The 14,409-nt window shown below is 59.3% G+C and overlaps 1 protein-coding gene across 3 annotated transcripts in view; it reads left to right on the forward strand.

The window, feature by feature from the left end:
* Positions 1–14,409, forward strand: part of ASB2 (ankyrin repeat and SOCS box containing 2) — a 38,625-nt gene that overhangs the window by 21,615 nt on the left and 2,601 nt on the right. For 2 of the 3 annotated variants that reach the window (XM_004698776.2, XM_045287990.1), the window contains 6 exons: positions 2,080–2,240; positions 3,152–3,307; positions 4,852–5,097; positions 6,062–6,233; positions 11,879–12,443; positions 14,123–14,276. In XM_004698776.2, coding sequence (XP_004698833.1) covers positions 2,080–2,240; positions 3,152–3,307; positions 4,852–5,097; positions 6,062–6,233; positions 11,879–12,443; positions 14,123–14,276 — 1,454 coding nt within the window. The remainder of the gene's footprint in view (positions 1–2,079; positions 2,241–3,151; positions 3,308–4,851; positions 5,098–6,061; positions 6,234–11,878; positions 12,444–14,122; positions 14,277–14,409) is intronic. The other variant, XM_045287989.1, reaches the window with a different exon arrangement.

A 14,409-nucleotide genomic window follows, 5' to 3' on the forward strand; every position in this document is an offset into this window, starting at 1 on the left:
AGACAGACAGACAGACAGACGGATGGATGGATGAAGGAGTGAGTGAGCAGGTCAGAGAACGCATCATCCACACTGCCTTGGAGTCTGGCCTGCTGACGTTTTCTGTGATAGCCATTGCGGGTTTGATGGCCCTCGGCAGCTGCGTGTTCCGGGGCGAGGGGCCGTGATAGGGAGAGCAGAGGGGATAAACCAGAACACAGATATGTGGGTTATGCAGTGTGGCTGGGCCTCACCTGCTGCTGGACTCTGCCTTGGAGCTTGTGAGTGACCACTGGGCCCTGGAGGGGGACTTGTCCCTAAGGCGGAAACACTGACCCCCAGAGAGTCGCCTGATGGTACACTTGAAGCCTCCCCTAGGGTCATTGGATGGTGGATGACAGACCTCTGTGTAGTCTCAGTGACCAGCGAAGGTGTCTCCAAGGGTCTCCTTCTGCCACTGAGCAACTCCGCCCAGAGCACAGGCTCCAAACTTATTTGACCTGCCACCCGTTTCACGTCCAGTTACTCAGAAGACCCCACCCCCACCCCCATCTCTAGCCCATCACCGAGGATCAAGTGTTATTGTTAGGAGCCATCAAGTCAGTTCTGAGCCATAGTGCCCGTATGCACACTGCCCAATCCTACGCCATCCTCACAATGACTCCTGTGCCCCAGAGGTCTCTGCTTCTGCAGTCCCCTGGATGGCTCCAGCGCTGCCCCCAGCGGGCATTTTTGCCCACTTTGGGAAACTGGAGGGAGCCTCCGGCCATCTGCAGGGGTGCTGGTGTTCTCCCGCCTGCTTCTGGTACAGCTTGTGGACAAGACAGGAGTCCAGGGACGCACACAGGGGACTGGGAGGGACAAGACTCTGCCTAGGGTCCCCACCTCTACCTTCCCAGGCCTTTACCTCCTCCAGGTCCCCAAAGGGGATGCCAGAAGGAGCCATGGAGCCCAATAGCCAGACATGTGACTCCTGTGCCATCAGCTCCGACTCAGGGTGTGTCCGACTTAGAAGTGGATCTCCAGGCCTTTCTTCTGAGGACAGGGATTCCTGGTAGTGCCATGGTGAAGGGATCAGCTGCTAACTAGAAAGCCAGCCAGCAGCGGGTCCCTGGGAGGAAGAAGCGGCAGCCTACTCCCATATAGACTGACAGCCTTGGAAGCCCTGGTCTGGGGGCGGGCAGGGAACAGGTCTGCTACGCCCTAGAAGGTCGCTGTGTGTCCAAGTGGACTGTGTGGCTGTGGCTTTGTGTGGGGGCCGGGACTGGTTCTTCCAAGCCATCTCTGGCTGGACTCAAACCTCCTGGCATGTCAATCATTTACCCCACCCCGGGGTTCCAAGCCAGATCCACAATCGATTCCCGCTCAGATGGACCCTGTAGGACAGAGTAGAGCTGCCCCGTGGATTCCCGAGGCTGAGCAACTTACAGGAGCCGGTGGCCTCATCTGGCTCCTCTGGAGCAGCAGGGGTGGGGTTGGAACCACTGACCTTTCGGCTAGCAGCCAAGGTCTTAAACACCAGGCCTCTTTCCTCGTGAGCAAAAGACGACAAGCCAACCCCAAGGCCAGCGATCAGAGAGGAAGCAGACAGCTCCAGTATGGAGACGGCCATCTTTCTGATAATAGAAGGAGGGAGATGATTCGCGGTGTCCTTATCACACATTGGGGTCATTCACTCACTTGCCCACTCATTCATTCGTCATGCACTTGTTAGGCACTGGCCACTGAGCTTGGCCCAGGGAATAAAGCAGTGAGGCTGGAGCTGGACAGCATCCTGTCCTCTTGGAGCGCAGAGTCCAGGGAGGAGGAACATGAAGTCAGAGCCTGTGGACACTTGATGCTTCTGGGTTGAACCAGGCTGACCAGGTCAGCTGGTCTGTGGCCATCCAGGCAGAAGCAGCTGAGATAAGTTGCGGGCTAGATGGGCTGGGTTAGGCCCCATGCCACACAGAGGGATGGTCCTCACATTGCTCCCCTGTGTGGCCAGGAGGACCCATTCCCTGGAGGACACTGGGCTGCTGGGGGCTGAGGGGACAAGCTTAGAACCACAGCCCTTCCCCAGTCCCCAGGGACAGAGTGACACCCCCCCTACTTTTTCAGGGACCCGGTGCTCAAGGCCATCAAGGAGGGTGACGAGGAGGCCCTGAGTGCCATGATCAAGGCTGGCAAGAACCTGGCTGAGCCCAACAAGGAGGGCTGGCTGCCGCTGCACGAGGCCACCTACTATGGCCAGGTGGGCTGCCTGAGGGTCCTGCTTCGAGGTGAGGGCAAGGAGTGGGGGCCCCTGGGTGGGGCTGGGACATGTACCGAGGGCCCCTTCTGGCTCCGTGGGCAGGGTAGGGCAGGGCAAAGCTATCCCACCCATCTGGCCACCCACACTGCTTCGATGGCAAAGAGGAAGTCCCCCAATGCCCCCAGCACCCACAGGGAACAGCGCCCCATCTCTGGAAAGACATTGAGGGGAGGCTGGCTTGTGGGGAGCCACCAGAACCTGCTCCCACACCAAGATCCCAGGGCAGATTGACCGGGAAAACGGGCAGCTGGGGCTGTGTCCGGCCAAGGCCTCCCCACTGCTGGGGGACCGCAGGGAGCCCACCTCCTTGACAGCTCAGACATATCAAGGGCCCCTTGTTTTCTGGGGGAACAGCAAAGACCTACCTTGGCCCTCAAGGGGTCCCTGGGTGGCACATACAGGTAAGCACGGGGTTACTAACTGCAGAAGTTCACCCTTCCATGCCCCAGAAGAAAGGCCTGGCGATGTATTTCTAGAAAAAGTCATCCCTGGCCTGGCAGCCCCGCGGGGCACCCCCTGTTCTGACTCCCATGGGCTCAGGACCTGGCACCGACCCGAGGTCTTGTTCATTGTTTTCTTCCACCCTCGAAGCATCACAGACCCCAGGTTGCCCATCAGGCTCCAGAAAGTGAGGCTTGGTTTTTCCAGCAGTGTCTAGTGGGAGAGCCCAGGGAGGCTCAGAGAGGGAGGGGGCAAGCAAGGCAGGCTGCCCGCAGGAGGTGGCCTCTGAGGGGCCTTGTGTGGCCGTAGGAGCTACAGGGTTCAGGGCAAAGAGGATGGCCCCCAGGACCGGGGCTGGGGGAAACAAATCAGGGAGGCCTCGTGTTTCGAGGGGCAGGTGGCCCCCTAATTCCGAGCCCTCCTCGGCGCTCCTCCCAGCATATCCTACAACGGTGGACCAGCGCACCCTGCAGGAGGAGACAGCGCTGTTCCTGGCCACCTGCAGGGGACACCTGGACTGCCTCCTGTCGCTGCTGCAGGCTGGGGCTGAGCCGGACATCTCCAACAAGTCCCGAGAGACACCGCTCTATAAAGGTCAGCAGTTTCCTGAGGGCAAATCAGGGGCTAGGGTGGCTTTGAGCCAACCCCCCACGCCCACCCCACCCCCCATCAGTGCTTCACTTCCCTAAGGGGCTTTGGAGGCAAGAGACTCATTCTGATGCTTAATCCATGCCTGCTGGCCAGTGAGGAAACCCCCAGTGACCTGGCCAGGACCCCAGGGGTACCTGCCCAGCACCTGAGAGCCCAACAGGTGGGAGACTAGAAGCAGTGTGGCGGTAGACCGGTTCTCCCTCTTGTAGTAGTTAAGAGTACAGACTCTGGGAGACACCTCTGGGCTTGAACCCTGGCTCTGTGTGACCTTGGGCAAGTCGCGCGACCTCTCTGTGCACCACTTCCTTGGTTCAAAGGGGACCATAACCTGACACCTGGGCCCGGATGTCACACATCTTATGTGCAGAGGAGCCCTGGTTGTGCTGCCGGTTACACGCTGGGCAACTAACCACCGAGTCAGCAGTTGGAAGCCACGAGCTGCTTCAGGAGGAAGGGGAGCCTTAGACATGTTGTTAGGAGAGACTGGTCCCTGGAGAGGGGCATCGTGCTTGGCAGAGGGGCGCCAGAAAAGGAGGAAGGCCTCAATGAGATGAACAGACACGGGGGCTGCAGCCACGGGCTCAGGCACAGGAACAGTTGTGGGGCTGGCACGGGCCTGAGCAGGGTTTTGTTGTGTTGTGCAGGGAAAGGGGTCACTATGGGTGGGCACCTACTGGATGGCACCTAACACCACCACCACCACCAAAGATGGGCAGCCTCAGACACCCGCAGGGGCAGTTCTACTCTGTCCACAGGGCTGTAATGAGCCAGAACGGACCCCATGGCGGTGAGCTTGGTGTTTTCAATAAGCTGTAAGAGGCGCCCTGGTAACATGATCGTTAGGTGTCGGACCTCTGCCTGGGAAACCTGGCCCGGGGTGGACGGGACCGCAGCGGGTTTTACTTCTTCGAGAGTGAGATCCAGGGTGGCGACCCACGGTTTGCTGATGTTCACATCTGCAGATGTCCACTGGCATCTGCTCTTCTTCAGACTGGTGTTAGGAAGATACTGATCATAAAAGACAGTAACAAAACGCAGGGGGTAAAAAGGTATTTGACTCACATGAAAACCGACCCGGGGCAGTGTCGTCAGAAGGTGGTCCTGCCAGAAGCCGGAGGACCAGCTGTGCATACTCTCCCAGGGGGCTGGACCTCATGTGAATTCGATAGCCTGGGTCACGTGCTGAGATCAGAGTGCCTGGCATATAGCTAGCCCTAGAGAGACACAGGGGCTTCAAAATGTTCCTGGGGAAATGGAATGAAAAGATAACAGGATTTGTCCTGAACTTTCAGAAGCCCCTCCCTCCCCCAAGCCAGCAGGTCTACGTGCCAGTGAGAGTGTGAGCATGATGGTCCGGCACCACACCTCAGGCCAGTGCAGGGCCTGGAACCAGGAGAGGGCACAGCGACCGTGGGGGGAGTGAGTGCGTGGCCGAGCTGGTCCTACAGCAGGCCCCCAGCGACGGTCTGCTTCTTCCCTGGGTGCAGCCTGTGAGCGCAAGAACGTGGAGGCGGTGAGGACCCTGGTGCGCTACAACGCAGACACCAACCACCGCTGCAACCGTGGCTGGACGGCACTGCACGAGTCCGTCTCCCGCAATGACCTGGAGGTCATGGAGATCCTGGTGACGGGAGGCGCCAAAGTGGAATCCAAGAACGCCTATGGCATCACCCCTCTGTTTGTGGCTGCTCAGAGTGGCCAGCTGGAGGCCCTGAGGTTCCTGGCCAAGCACGGTGAGTGCCATGGGTCCCTGGGCCGTGGGGTCTCGGTTCAGTGGGGAATAGTGCTGAGATCCATTAGTGATGCCTGCCAGGAGAACAAGCATGGGGGTGGTGGCACGCATGCCATCTATCTGCCATCTCTAATACAGCCCAACAGCCTGTGTTTGCAAATGAGGATTCTGAGGCCTGGAGGGGGAAGTGACTTCTCTAAGGTCAAGTTGGTGGCAGGAACAGTTTGACTCTGAGTCAAAGGGTACCAACCACTTCCCTTTCTGAAAGGTTCCATTCAGAGCCAGGAAGGACCTCAGGCAGCATTCAGGTGGCCTCCTTGTTGCGTAAGCAGTGAAACCAAGGAAGGGGAAGTCATTGTCACACGGCAAGTGAGTGGCGGAGCTGGGATCTGAACCCAGGCCTCTGGACTCTAAAATACCTTTATGCGTGTGACCCTATAGGACAGAGAGGGACTGCTCCTTAGGGTTTTTGAGACTATAAATCATGGAGGGGCCAGGTAGCTTCGTCATTATCCCTGGGAGCAGCTGGTGGATTTGAACCCACTATTGGTGGCTCTCAACCCAGTGCTTGACTCACAGGGCAGACAGAATCAATGAGCTTTTCTACCCTGCTATCTGTACTCGGTGGTGTAGTGGTTACACATTGGGCTGTGGTCTGAAAGTTGGCACTTCGAAACCACCAGCCACCCTCTGGAGAAAGGCAGGACTTTTGGCTCCCCAAAGGGTTCCAGTCTTGGGAACTCGCAGGGGCCGTTTCACCCTGTCCTGTAAGGCCACTGCCATGAGCCCACATGGACTTGATAGCAATGAGCGAGTTTATCTTTGCGGGAGGGGATCGCCACATCTTTTCTCCCGCAGGGCCGAGGCAGGGCTCAAACTGCAGGCTTTGGGGGAAGGAGCTGGTGGACACTGGGTCCAGGGCAGTGACCATCCTGATCAGTGACCACTTGCTTCTCCTTCGCCAGGCTCTGACATCAACACGCAGGCCAGCGACAGCGCATCTGCCCTCTACGAAGCCTGCAAGAACGAGCATGAGGAGGTGGTCGAGTTCCTGCTGTCCCAGGGTGCAGACGCCAACAAGGTCAACAAGGACGGCTTGCTGCCGCTGCACGTGGCTGCCAAGAAAGGCAATGACAGGTTAGTCTGGCCCTGCCCGGTTCCAGGATGCCCCTGTGGAGCCACCCGTCGGCTGCCCAGAGGAAGGCCTCTCTGCAGTGAGCAGGCATGCACTGAACGCCTGCACAAACACCAAGAGTCATGAGACTCAATGTGCATTAGGCGCAGGGCTGCTAGCCTCAGGGTCAGTGGTTCAAATCCATCAGCTGCTCCGAGGGAGAAAGACGAGGCTATCTTCTCTTGTAAAGATTTAAAGCCCCGGGAACCCAGGTGAGCAGTTCTACTCTGTCCTGTGGGCTCTGTGGCAGTGGGTTAGGTTCTGGTTTTAGGATAATGAGTAGGCAGACACTTGCTAGGCTTCACGTTATAACAGGCTTTACTCCTGTGAGGCAGGTACTGGGAGTATCTCCAGCTTTTCAGATGCGGGTGCGTACACACAGAGAGGGTGAGTGGCTTGCCCAAGGTCACACAGTTCCAAAGGTCATATCGACAGGAACTGTACTTGGGGGACTCGACATGAGTCTGGATGCGCCTGTCCCCTGCCCTCCATTCCCGGGCCCATGGCCCTCCACTCCACCCACCACCCACCCACCGGCTGAGGAAGGACACCCAACAAAGGTCGCAGCCCCGTGCTCAGCAGCTTCTGCCAAGGGCCCTGCTCACAGCCTCGTTCCTTCCTGGGCGCTGGGCATGAGGAGCCCCTGCCCCTCCCAGAGGGTGCATCAGGATTTGATGTGACATTCCATGGCCCTGCTCTTCTCTCTCGGCCACCTGCCAGATACTCACCTGTCCATAATGGGGACAGCTGCACCCAGGGCCAGGCAGCTGGGGCCAGCTGGGGCCTCTCTTCCACATGCTCAATGGGAGCGGGTGCCGCCAGGCGTCACAGAGCAAGGAAGTCCCAGGGTTCCCTCCTCTTGAGGCGGTGGCTGTGTGTCGCAGCGGCGATGTGCTCGGCTGCTAACTGAAAGGGGGATGGTTCGAATCAGCAGCCCATTGGGAGAAAAGAGCCGGTGCTCGCCCCAGAAAACCTGACAGCCAGGAGACCCCAGGGGGCGGTTCCACTGCACCTCCTGTGACCTCACGTCCGTCCTAGCAAATCTCACTGTGTTGTGTTCCTTTCCAGTGGAGCAAATCGCCTTATGAAAGGGCAGGTCAGGGTGGAAATAGATTCCCAAAGCCCCTGCTTGCGTTTGGCAAGAGCAGATTGCCACAAGATTTCTCTAAAGTAGAGGTTTTAAAGCCCCTCCACCCCAAGAGCTTCTCAGCCTTGGCTGCAGGCTGGTGTGCACCCCCACCTGGGATTCTGCCTTGACTGCTTTGGGGTGCAGATGGGGCCTCGGGGGGATCCTGCTTGGCAGCCCAGGCAGACCAGCACTCCTTGACTGCTTCTTCATGGCCAGTGCAGAGCACTGTTGTTCTGAGTTCCGGGCCAAGTCCCTGGATGGCTGCAGGATCTCGCTGCAGGGGACCTCACCGCCCGGCCTGGTCTCAGAGGCAGGGCATGCTCTCACCCCCACGGGCTCAGAAAAGAGGGCCTCTTACCCCCCAGCACTCACATGCACACACTCACATGCACACACGAGGACATCTGCAAATGCACACATGAGGATGCCTGCACACACACGCATGCACATACAGAAAAGCAGGGTTAATGGACCAGAGCCACTCAGCGTGGGTGGCTAGTCCCCCCCATGCAACACTGAAGCCTGGCGTCAAATTCACAGGAAACCCTGACAGAGGTCACCCCGCCGTGACCCCAGCAGCTCAGACTTTGGTGTACCAGGGGCAGTCCCCATGGAGGTCAAACTGCAGGGGTCACCGATGATTGAGTGCCTGCTACGTCTACTCCTCCTTCGGCTTCGCATTAAGATCCCGTCTCCGCTTCCCAAGCAGCTTCAGGGACAGAGGTGGTGAGAAGGGGAATTCTTCCCACCGGGCTGGGAGGTGGAGAGGGTGACGTGAGCAGAAGCACCCGGGTCCTCGGCTCCTCTCTGGGGTGAGGCGAGCCAGGCGCTCCGGCACTTTGAGCGCGCCTGGCACGGGTGAAGCGCTCAGCAAGGATGCGTTTGGGGGTGCTGTTTAGGAAGGTAACGTGTGGACAAGAGGCCAGAGGAGTTCCACCACTGGACCTCCCGTTGGGTAGAAGGCCAGTGAAAAAGAGGACGACCCTCAGAGGGAGGGGCGGACACCGAGGCTGTAGCAGAGGCAACCAGGAGGAGGAGGGGGTGGGACCGTGTTTCCTTCCTTCTGTTGCCCCGAGGGTCGAGATGCATTTGTTGGGAATGATGCAACGGCAGCTAACGGATGCCCACATTGCTATTGTGTCCCTGGGGGGTGCTTCTGAAAATCAGCCACGAGAGCCCCCTGGAGTGGCGGCCACCGTGCGTTGGAGCTGGCCCCACCAGCACGGTTTGCAGAGGGGTGATCGGTGAAGGAGTGTTACAGGTGGCTCAGTGGTCGCGCCTTGGCCTGCGAACCGCCAAGCCGGCAGGTCTAAACCACCCGCAGCTCTGCTGGAGGGAGAGGGGCCCACTCTCTCCACCTGTAGAGAGCTCCAGTCTCGGAAACCCCCAAGGGCAGTTCTGTCCTGTCCCACAGGGTGTCTGAGTCAGCATCGACCGCAGGCCAGTGAGCTCTGTTTCGTTTTGTCTCTGGTTGTCGGGGAAGCAGGTGTGGGTCACCAAGGGGAGCAACATGCTGAAATGGGCCAGTTGCCAGTGGGCAGAACTGGCTCTCTGACCCGCTGCTGCCCCATGCTGGGCCCCTGATGCCCAGGACAGCCTTCTCTGGCTCCCAGCTCTCTGACCTCTTCCCTGCAGGGCAGCGGTTCAGACTGGGCACATCAGCTCTGGGGACAGGGGGCCCGGTGGGGTGGGGCGGGGGGAGTGGGGTCAGGACCTGGGGCAAGGGGAGTTGAGTCCAGGCCGTTCTGGCAGGTCCTAGAACAAATCAGGCATCATTATCAGGGCAGCGTCCAAGGTCAGAGGCAGTTCCTTAGGCCCTGGAGCCTGCCACACCTCTTCAGGGGGCTCAGAATGACCCTGAGCTTGGTGGGCCCTGGTCTTAGGGGCTGGTGGATAGGGCTGAGCTGTCAGAGGCACCCCTGCACAAGAGTGGGGAGCTGACCAGGATTCAGGTCTCCGAGACCTCTCCATCGGCCATCTTTGTTCCTATCCAGAAAGGACAGTGCTCTGTGGCCCCAGGACTTCCGTTTGGGGAGCGAGGAGACACCTGCCTTGGCAGATCACTCCCTTTGGTCAGGAGGGGGAGTGGTGAGGACCTGATTCTGGGAGCCTAGAGACCCACATTCCACCCTGCCTTTGCTGTCCCGCCTCAGTGTCTCCCTCTGTCAGGTGGGAGGGCTGCCCACCATGACCTCCAGCTCTGTGCAGCATCACAATGTCCCCCCAAGGCTTTCCTAGCCCTTTCTGGCATGGTCCCCAGAACCAGGGGACAATACGGTGGTGGCACGCGCTAAAAGAAGGTGGCTCGGGGGCCCCAGGCAGTGGCCAGTGGGTTCCTACATGGCTGCCACTTCCCCTGCCACAGGGAACTGCTCTGAGACCCACTGGGACCTGCTGGGGTACCAGCCCCATCTGCCAGTGGCCCCAAGTGGCTGGGCCAGAGTTCTCTGTTGTGTTTGGGCACACCAAGGGTGTGATGGACCATTTGTTGGTGGTGGCCATGGTCCAGAGCCGGGCCAGGCCCCTTGGGGTGAGCAGCGGTTCTGCAGAGGGAGGTCAGGCCTCCTGCGCCCACACAAATAGAACTTAGGAGGCAATTAGCCCCCCGGGTGTGTGAATTTCCTTTTGAGGCTTTAGAGGCAGATTTTAGCCAAAGGCGGCGTCACCAACAATAATAATTCTTTCCGCTGAGAACCTAGCATGAGGCTGCTGGCACGGGGCTTCAAGGAAGCTGGCTGGCTGGGAAGCGTGGGAACTGGCCTGATGGCACCTGCTTCTCTCGCCAAGACCTCATCCTCAGAGTACCAAGCAGGGCTGTGAGGTCACCTGCCAACCAGGATTAGACAGATTAGGGTGGCAGGGTTGTGTCCTGGTGGGAGGCGGGGCACCTGGGGGGGGGAGAGAGCAAAGACAAGGGGTGGGGCCAGGGGCTGTGCTGGTCTCTGGTTCATCATCACTCCGGGTCTCCAAGTCACACGTGTTAAAGTGAAGGCCACACACTTGCTCTGGCTCCTCAGGGGGCCGGAGTGACAGTGACGTGACAGGCACATCACCAGGCTGTGATGACCACAAATCCCCTCATCTCTCGACAGCCACTTCAACTCAGACTAGACAGCTGTGCATCCGTCTCTTGGCAAGTCACTACCCTCTCTGGGATTCTTTCTGCTCATGGGTAAAATGAGAATAGCACCCTCGCCCACGGGTTTAATAAACTGAGCTATGTAAAAGGTTAGGAGTGATGTCAGAGGCAGTGGGAGAGCCCAGTCAGGGTTTGCAGGGCAGAGAGGGTGGGAGGCAAGAATAAGCATAGACTCAGGAGAGGGGGGGCCTGGTGGCTTAGTGGTTATGTGTTGGGCTGGCTTCTAACTGCAAGGTCATCAGTTTGAAACCACCAGCTGCTCCCCTGGAGCAAGACGAGGCTCTCTACCACCAAGAGTTAATCTTAGAAACTCACAGCTTCAGTTCTGCCGGGTCCTACAGGGCCGCTACTCAAGGCAGTGAGTTTATTTAAGGAGAGAGGAGCAGGCAGGGCATTTTCACCAAGGGCTGCCTGGGGCCCAAGGGAGGAACAACTGGCACCAGACACATTTGTCTCATCCTGTTATCCACAACTTGGAAGTTCCCAAAGTGAGGGCCGCTCAGCTGGGGGTCTGAGGAGGGCCCAGTTCTCCACTGATCTCCTGATTCAAGGCAGTCCCTGGAGCTCTCTGAGCCTTGATGTTTCTCATCTGTAAAATGGGAAACTGGGAATGATGAGGCATGCTGGGGTCGGGGGTTGGGGTTGCTTCAGTGGTTGAACTAGATCTCGTCTGTGATATGAGGAGGCTCCTGGCAGGCAGTGAGCTCTTGGATGGGACTGTCCCTTCTTGTGCCCGCCTGCCCCACCCGGTTTCCTGGCTGGCCGCAGGGAGCAACTGGAATGCTCATTGGGCTCAGGGACCCTCCAGCCCACTCTCCAGATAACTGAGCTGAGAATGGACACCCCTCTCCACGTGGCTGGGGAGTCTGTGCGGCACAGTTCCTGGGCTCTGATGGTAATTGGTCTGAGTTGTAAGCCTACATCCCCACTGAGCCTCAGTTTCCCATAAGGTGGAGGCAGCCGCATATCCCTGCCCCAGTATGGTCACTGTGGTGATGGCTGGATTCCCCCGCATACTTCCTGCTGGGGACAGTCCCCATGCACAGCTATGTACCCCATGCACAGCCACCCTCCCCACACACAGGACTGGAAAGCAGCTAGGCTGGGCCTCTCTGCGCCCCCTGCTGGCGGGGCAGGCTCACTTCCCTCTGCACACACTGGGCCTGGGACAGCAGCTGGGCTGGGCCGGGCCTCTCAGCGCCCCCTGCTGGCGTGGCGGTCCCACTTCCCTCTGCATACACTGGGCCTGGGACAGCAGCAGGGCTAAGCTCCTCAGCGCCCCCTGCTGGCGGGCCTGCCCGCCGCACCTCGGTGACCACGTGCCCGCCATCCTCCCGCAGGATCGTGCAGATGCTGCTGCCCGTGACCAGCCGCACGCGCGTGCGCCGGAGCGGCATCAGCCCGTTGCACCTGGCGGCCGAGCGCAATAACGACACGGTGCTCGAGACGCTGCTGAGCGCGGGCTTTGACGTGAACGCACAGCTGGCGCCTGAGCGCTCGCGCCTCTACGAGGACCGGCGCAGCTCCGCGCTCTACTTCACCGTGGTCAACAACAACGTGTATGCCACCGAGCTGCTGCTGCTGGCCGGCGCCGACCCCAACCGCGACGTGCTCAGCCCGCTGCTCGTGGCCATCCGCCACGGCTGCTTGCGCACCATGCAGCTGCTGCTGGACCACGGTGCCAACATCGACGCCTACATCGCCACGCACCCCACTGCCTTCCCCGCCACCATCATGTTCGCCATGAAGTGCCTGTCCTTGCTCAAGTTCCTCATGGACCTCGGTTGCGACGGCGAGCCCTGCTTCTCGTGCCTCTACGGCAATGGCCCGCACCCGCCGGCTCCCACGCGCACCAACCGCTTCAATGATGAGCCCGCCTCAGACAAGGCACCCAGTGTGGTGCAGGTGGGCAGGGCAGGGTTGCTGTGGGTGGGTGTAAGTGGGGGTGGTGCTGGTGGGCGTGGCCGTGGTGAGTGGGCGTGAGTGGGTGGGGCTGGTGGGTGTGGTGCTGGTGAGTGGGGCGTGGTAGTGGTGGGAGATTGAGTGGGCGGGCCGTGAATGGGGGAAGAGGTGACTAGTGAGCAGGTGGGCGGAGCACAGGTGGGAGTGGAGCAGGTGGATGGGACCTGGCAGCGGTGGGGGAGTGAATGGGCAGGACAGGGGTGGGCCTGGTGCAGGTGGATGGAGCACAGCCACGGTGGGTGGACCACAAGTGGACAAGCACCCGTGATGCTGTGGGCAGTGAATGGGTAGGACGCGGAGTGTTGTGGAGCAGGTGGGTGGGGTGTGGCTGCAGTGGTCGTGGTGCGAGTGGACAGGCACCCGTGGTGCTGTGGGCAGTGAGTGGGTAGAATGCAGGGTGGTGGGGTGCAGGTGCGTGGGGTGCAGCTGCAGTGGGAGTGGTGTAAACAGGCAGGTGCTGGGGCTACAGGTGGGCGTGGTGCCTTTGGAGAGTCTCAGGGCTGTGGGGCAAATGAGGCATTTGGAGCAGGAAGGGCAGGTGAGTAAGGAGTCCAGGAGACTGTGTGGACTAGTGGTGAACATGTTTAGAGACGGCGGAGGTAGCCGGAGTCTGGTCCTTAACGAGGCAGTGTAGAATGGTAATTGGCGTGCCCTGGAAAGAGAGCAGGCGGACTGGGAGCCAAAGTACTGCGCCTTGGTGGGTGTCCACCAGTGGTTAGCGTGCGTTGGAGTCGATGTAGACTCGAGGTTGCTTCTCTGAGGATCCTCGCTTGGGGTGGACACACCTTGAAGGTCTTGTTGCCTATCAGTTAAAAGCACGGAGGAGTCACGTGCTCAATAAAATCTCCTTGGTCAGTGGCCTTGGATAATTTAAGACACCCAGTGCAGCAAGGGATTGGCAGGGAACTGTGTAGTTGAAGGGCTTGTCACTCCCAGCACCCTACAGCCCAACTATGATGTTAAGGTGACCGGGACCTGGAAGGGGCTCAGAAGCAGGCTGGGGTAAGGTCAGAAGAGGGGCCGGCAGAGGCAATGATTTTGAGGCGGGATCTGTCCGTGGTGCTGACGTTAAAGTCAGCCCTGCGGACCCAAGGGAAGAGAACTTTTTCTCAACAGGGTTTATGGGTGCCTGCCTAAGCACTGGATGGCTAATTGCAAGATTGGGAGTTCACACCCACCAGCCTCTCCGAGGCTGTCCACACCCATAAAGATTCCAAAGTCTTGGAAACGTTGCACAGGGCTGCTCTGAGCCCCTGAGGTGGTGCAAACGGTTGCTGTGCTCAGGTGCTAACTGCAAGGCTGGAAGTTCGAGTCCTCTCAGAGGGACCTTGGAAGATAGGCTTGTGGTCTGATCTCAAAAGCACACAGGTTGATGCTGACACCCTTGGGGTCACCCTGAGTCAGAGCTGGCTGCCTCCGTAACAGCTGGTACTGGTGTACCCATTTTATAGACCAAGAAGTTGAGGCTCAGAGCAGTCAGCAATAAGCCTGGCCCGAGTTGCCCATTGCCCCCTCCACAGCCTATATTGATTAGTGTGGAGGCTCTCTAGAGAGGGGTACCCTGAGACCTGCCCTCCCTGTGGGGTAAGCTTCCTAAAGTTGGGGTGTGCCCTCTCTTCCAGTTCTGTGAGATCCTCTCGGCCCCGGAGGTGAGCCGCTGGGCGGGGCCCATCATCGACGTGCTGCTGGACTACGTGGGCAACGTGCAGCTCTGTGCCCGCCTGAAGGAGCACATCGAGAGCTTCGAGGACTGGGCAGTCATCAAGGAGAAGGCAGGTAGGGCTGCTGCCCCCACCACTGCGGGCGGGTCACCCTGTCCAACAGAGCAAGGCCCTGCTGGCGCTAATGCTAGATGAACCCCCGGTGCACGCCCCATCGGACTGTGTGCCTACCCCTTTCTTGAAGTATA

Source organism: Echinops telfairi, unplaced genomic scaffold (genome assembly GCF_000313985.2).
Source record: "Echinops telfairi isolate 266 unplaced genomic scaffold, ASM31398v2 ScPeMD7_18;HRSCAF=68, whole genome shotgun sequence".
Lineage (NCBI taxonomy): Eukaryota > Metazoa > Chordata > Mammalia > Afrosoricida > Tenrecidae > Echinops > Echinops telfairi.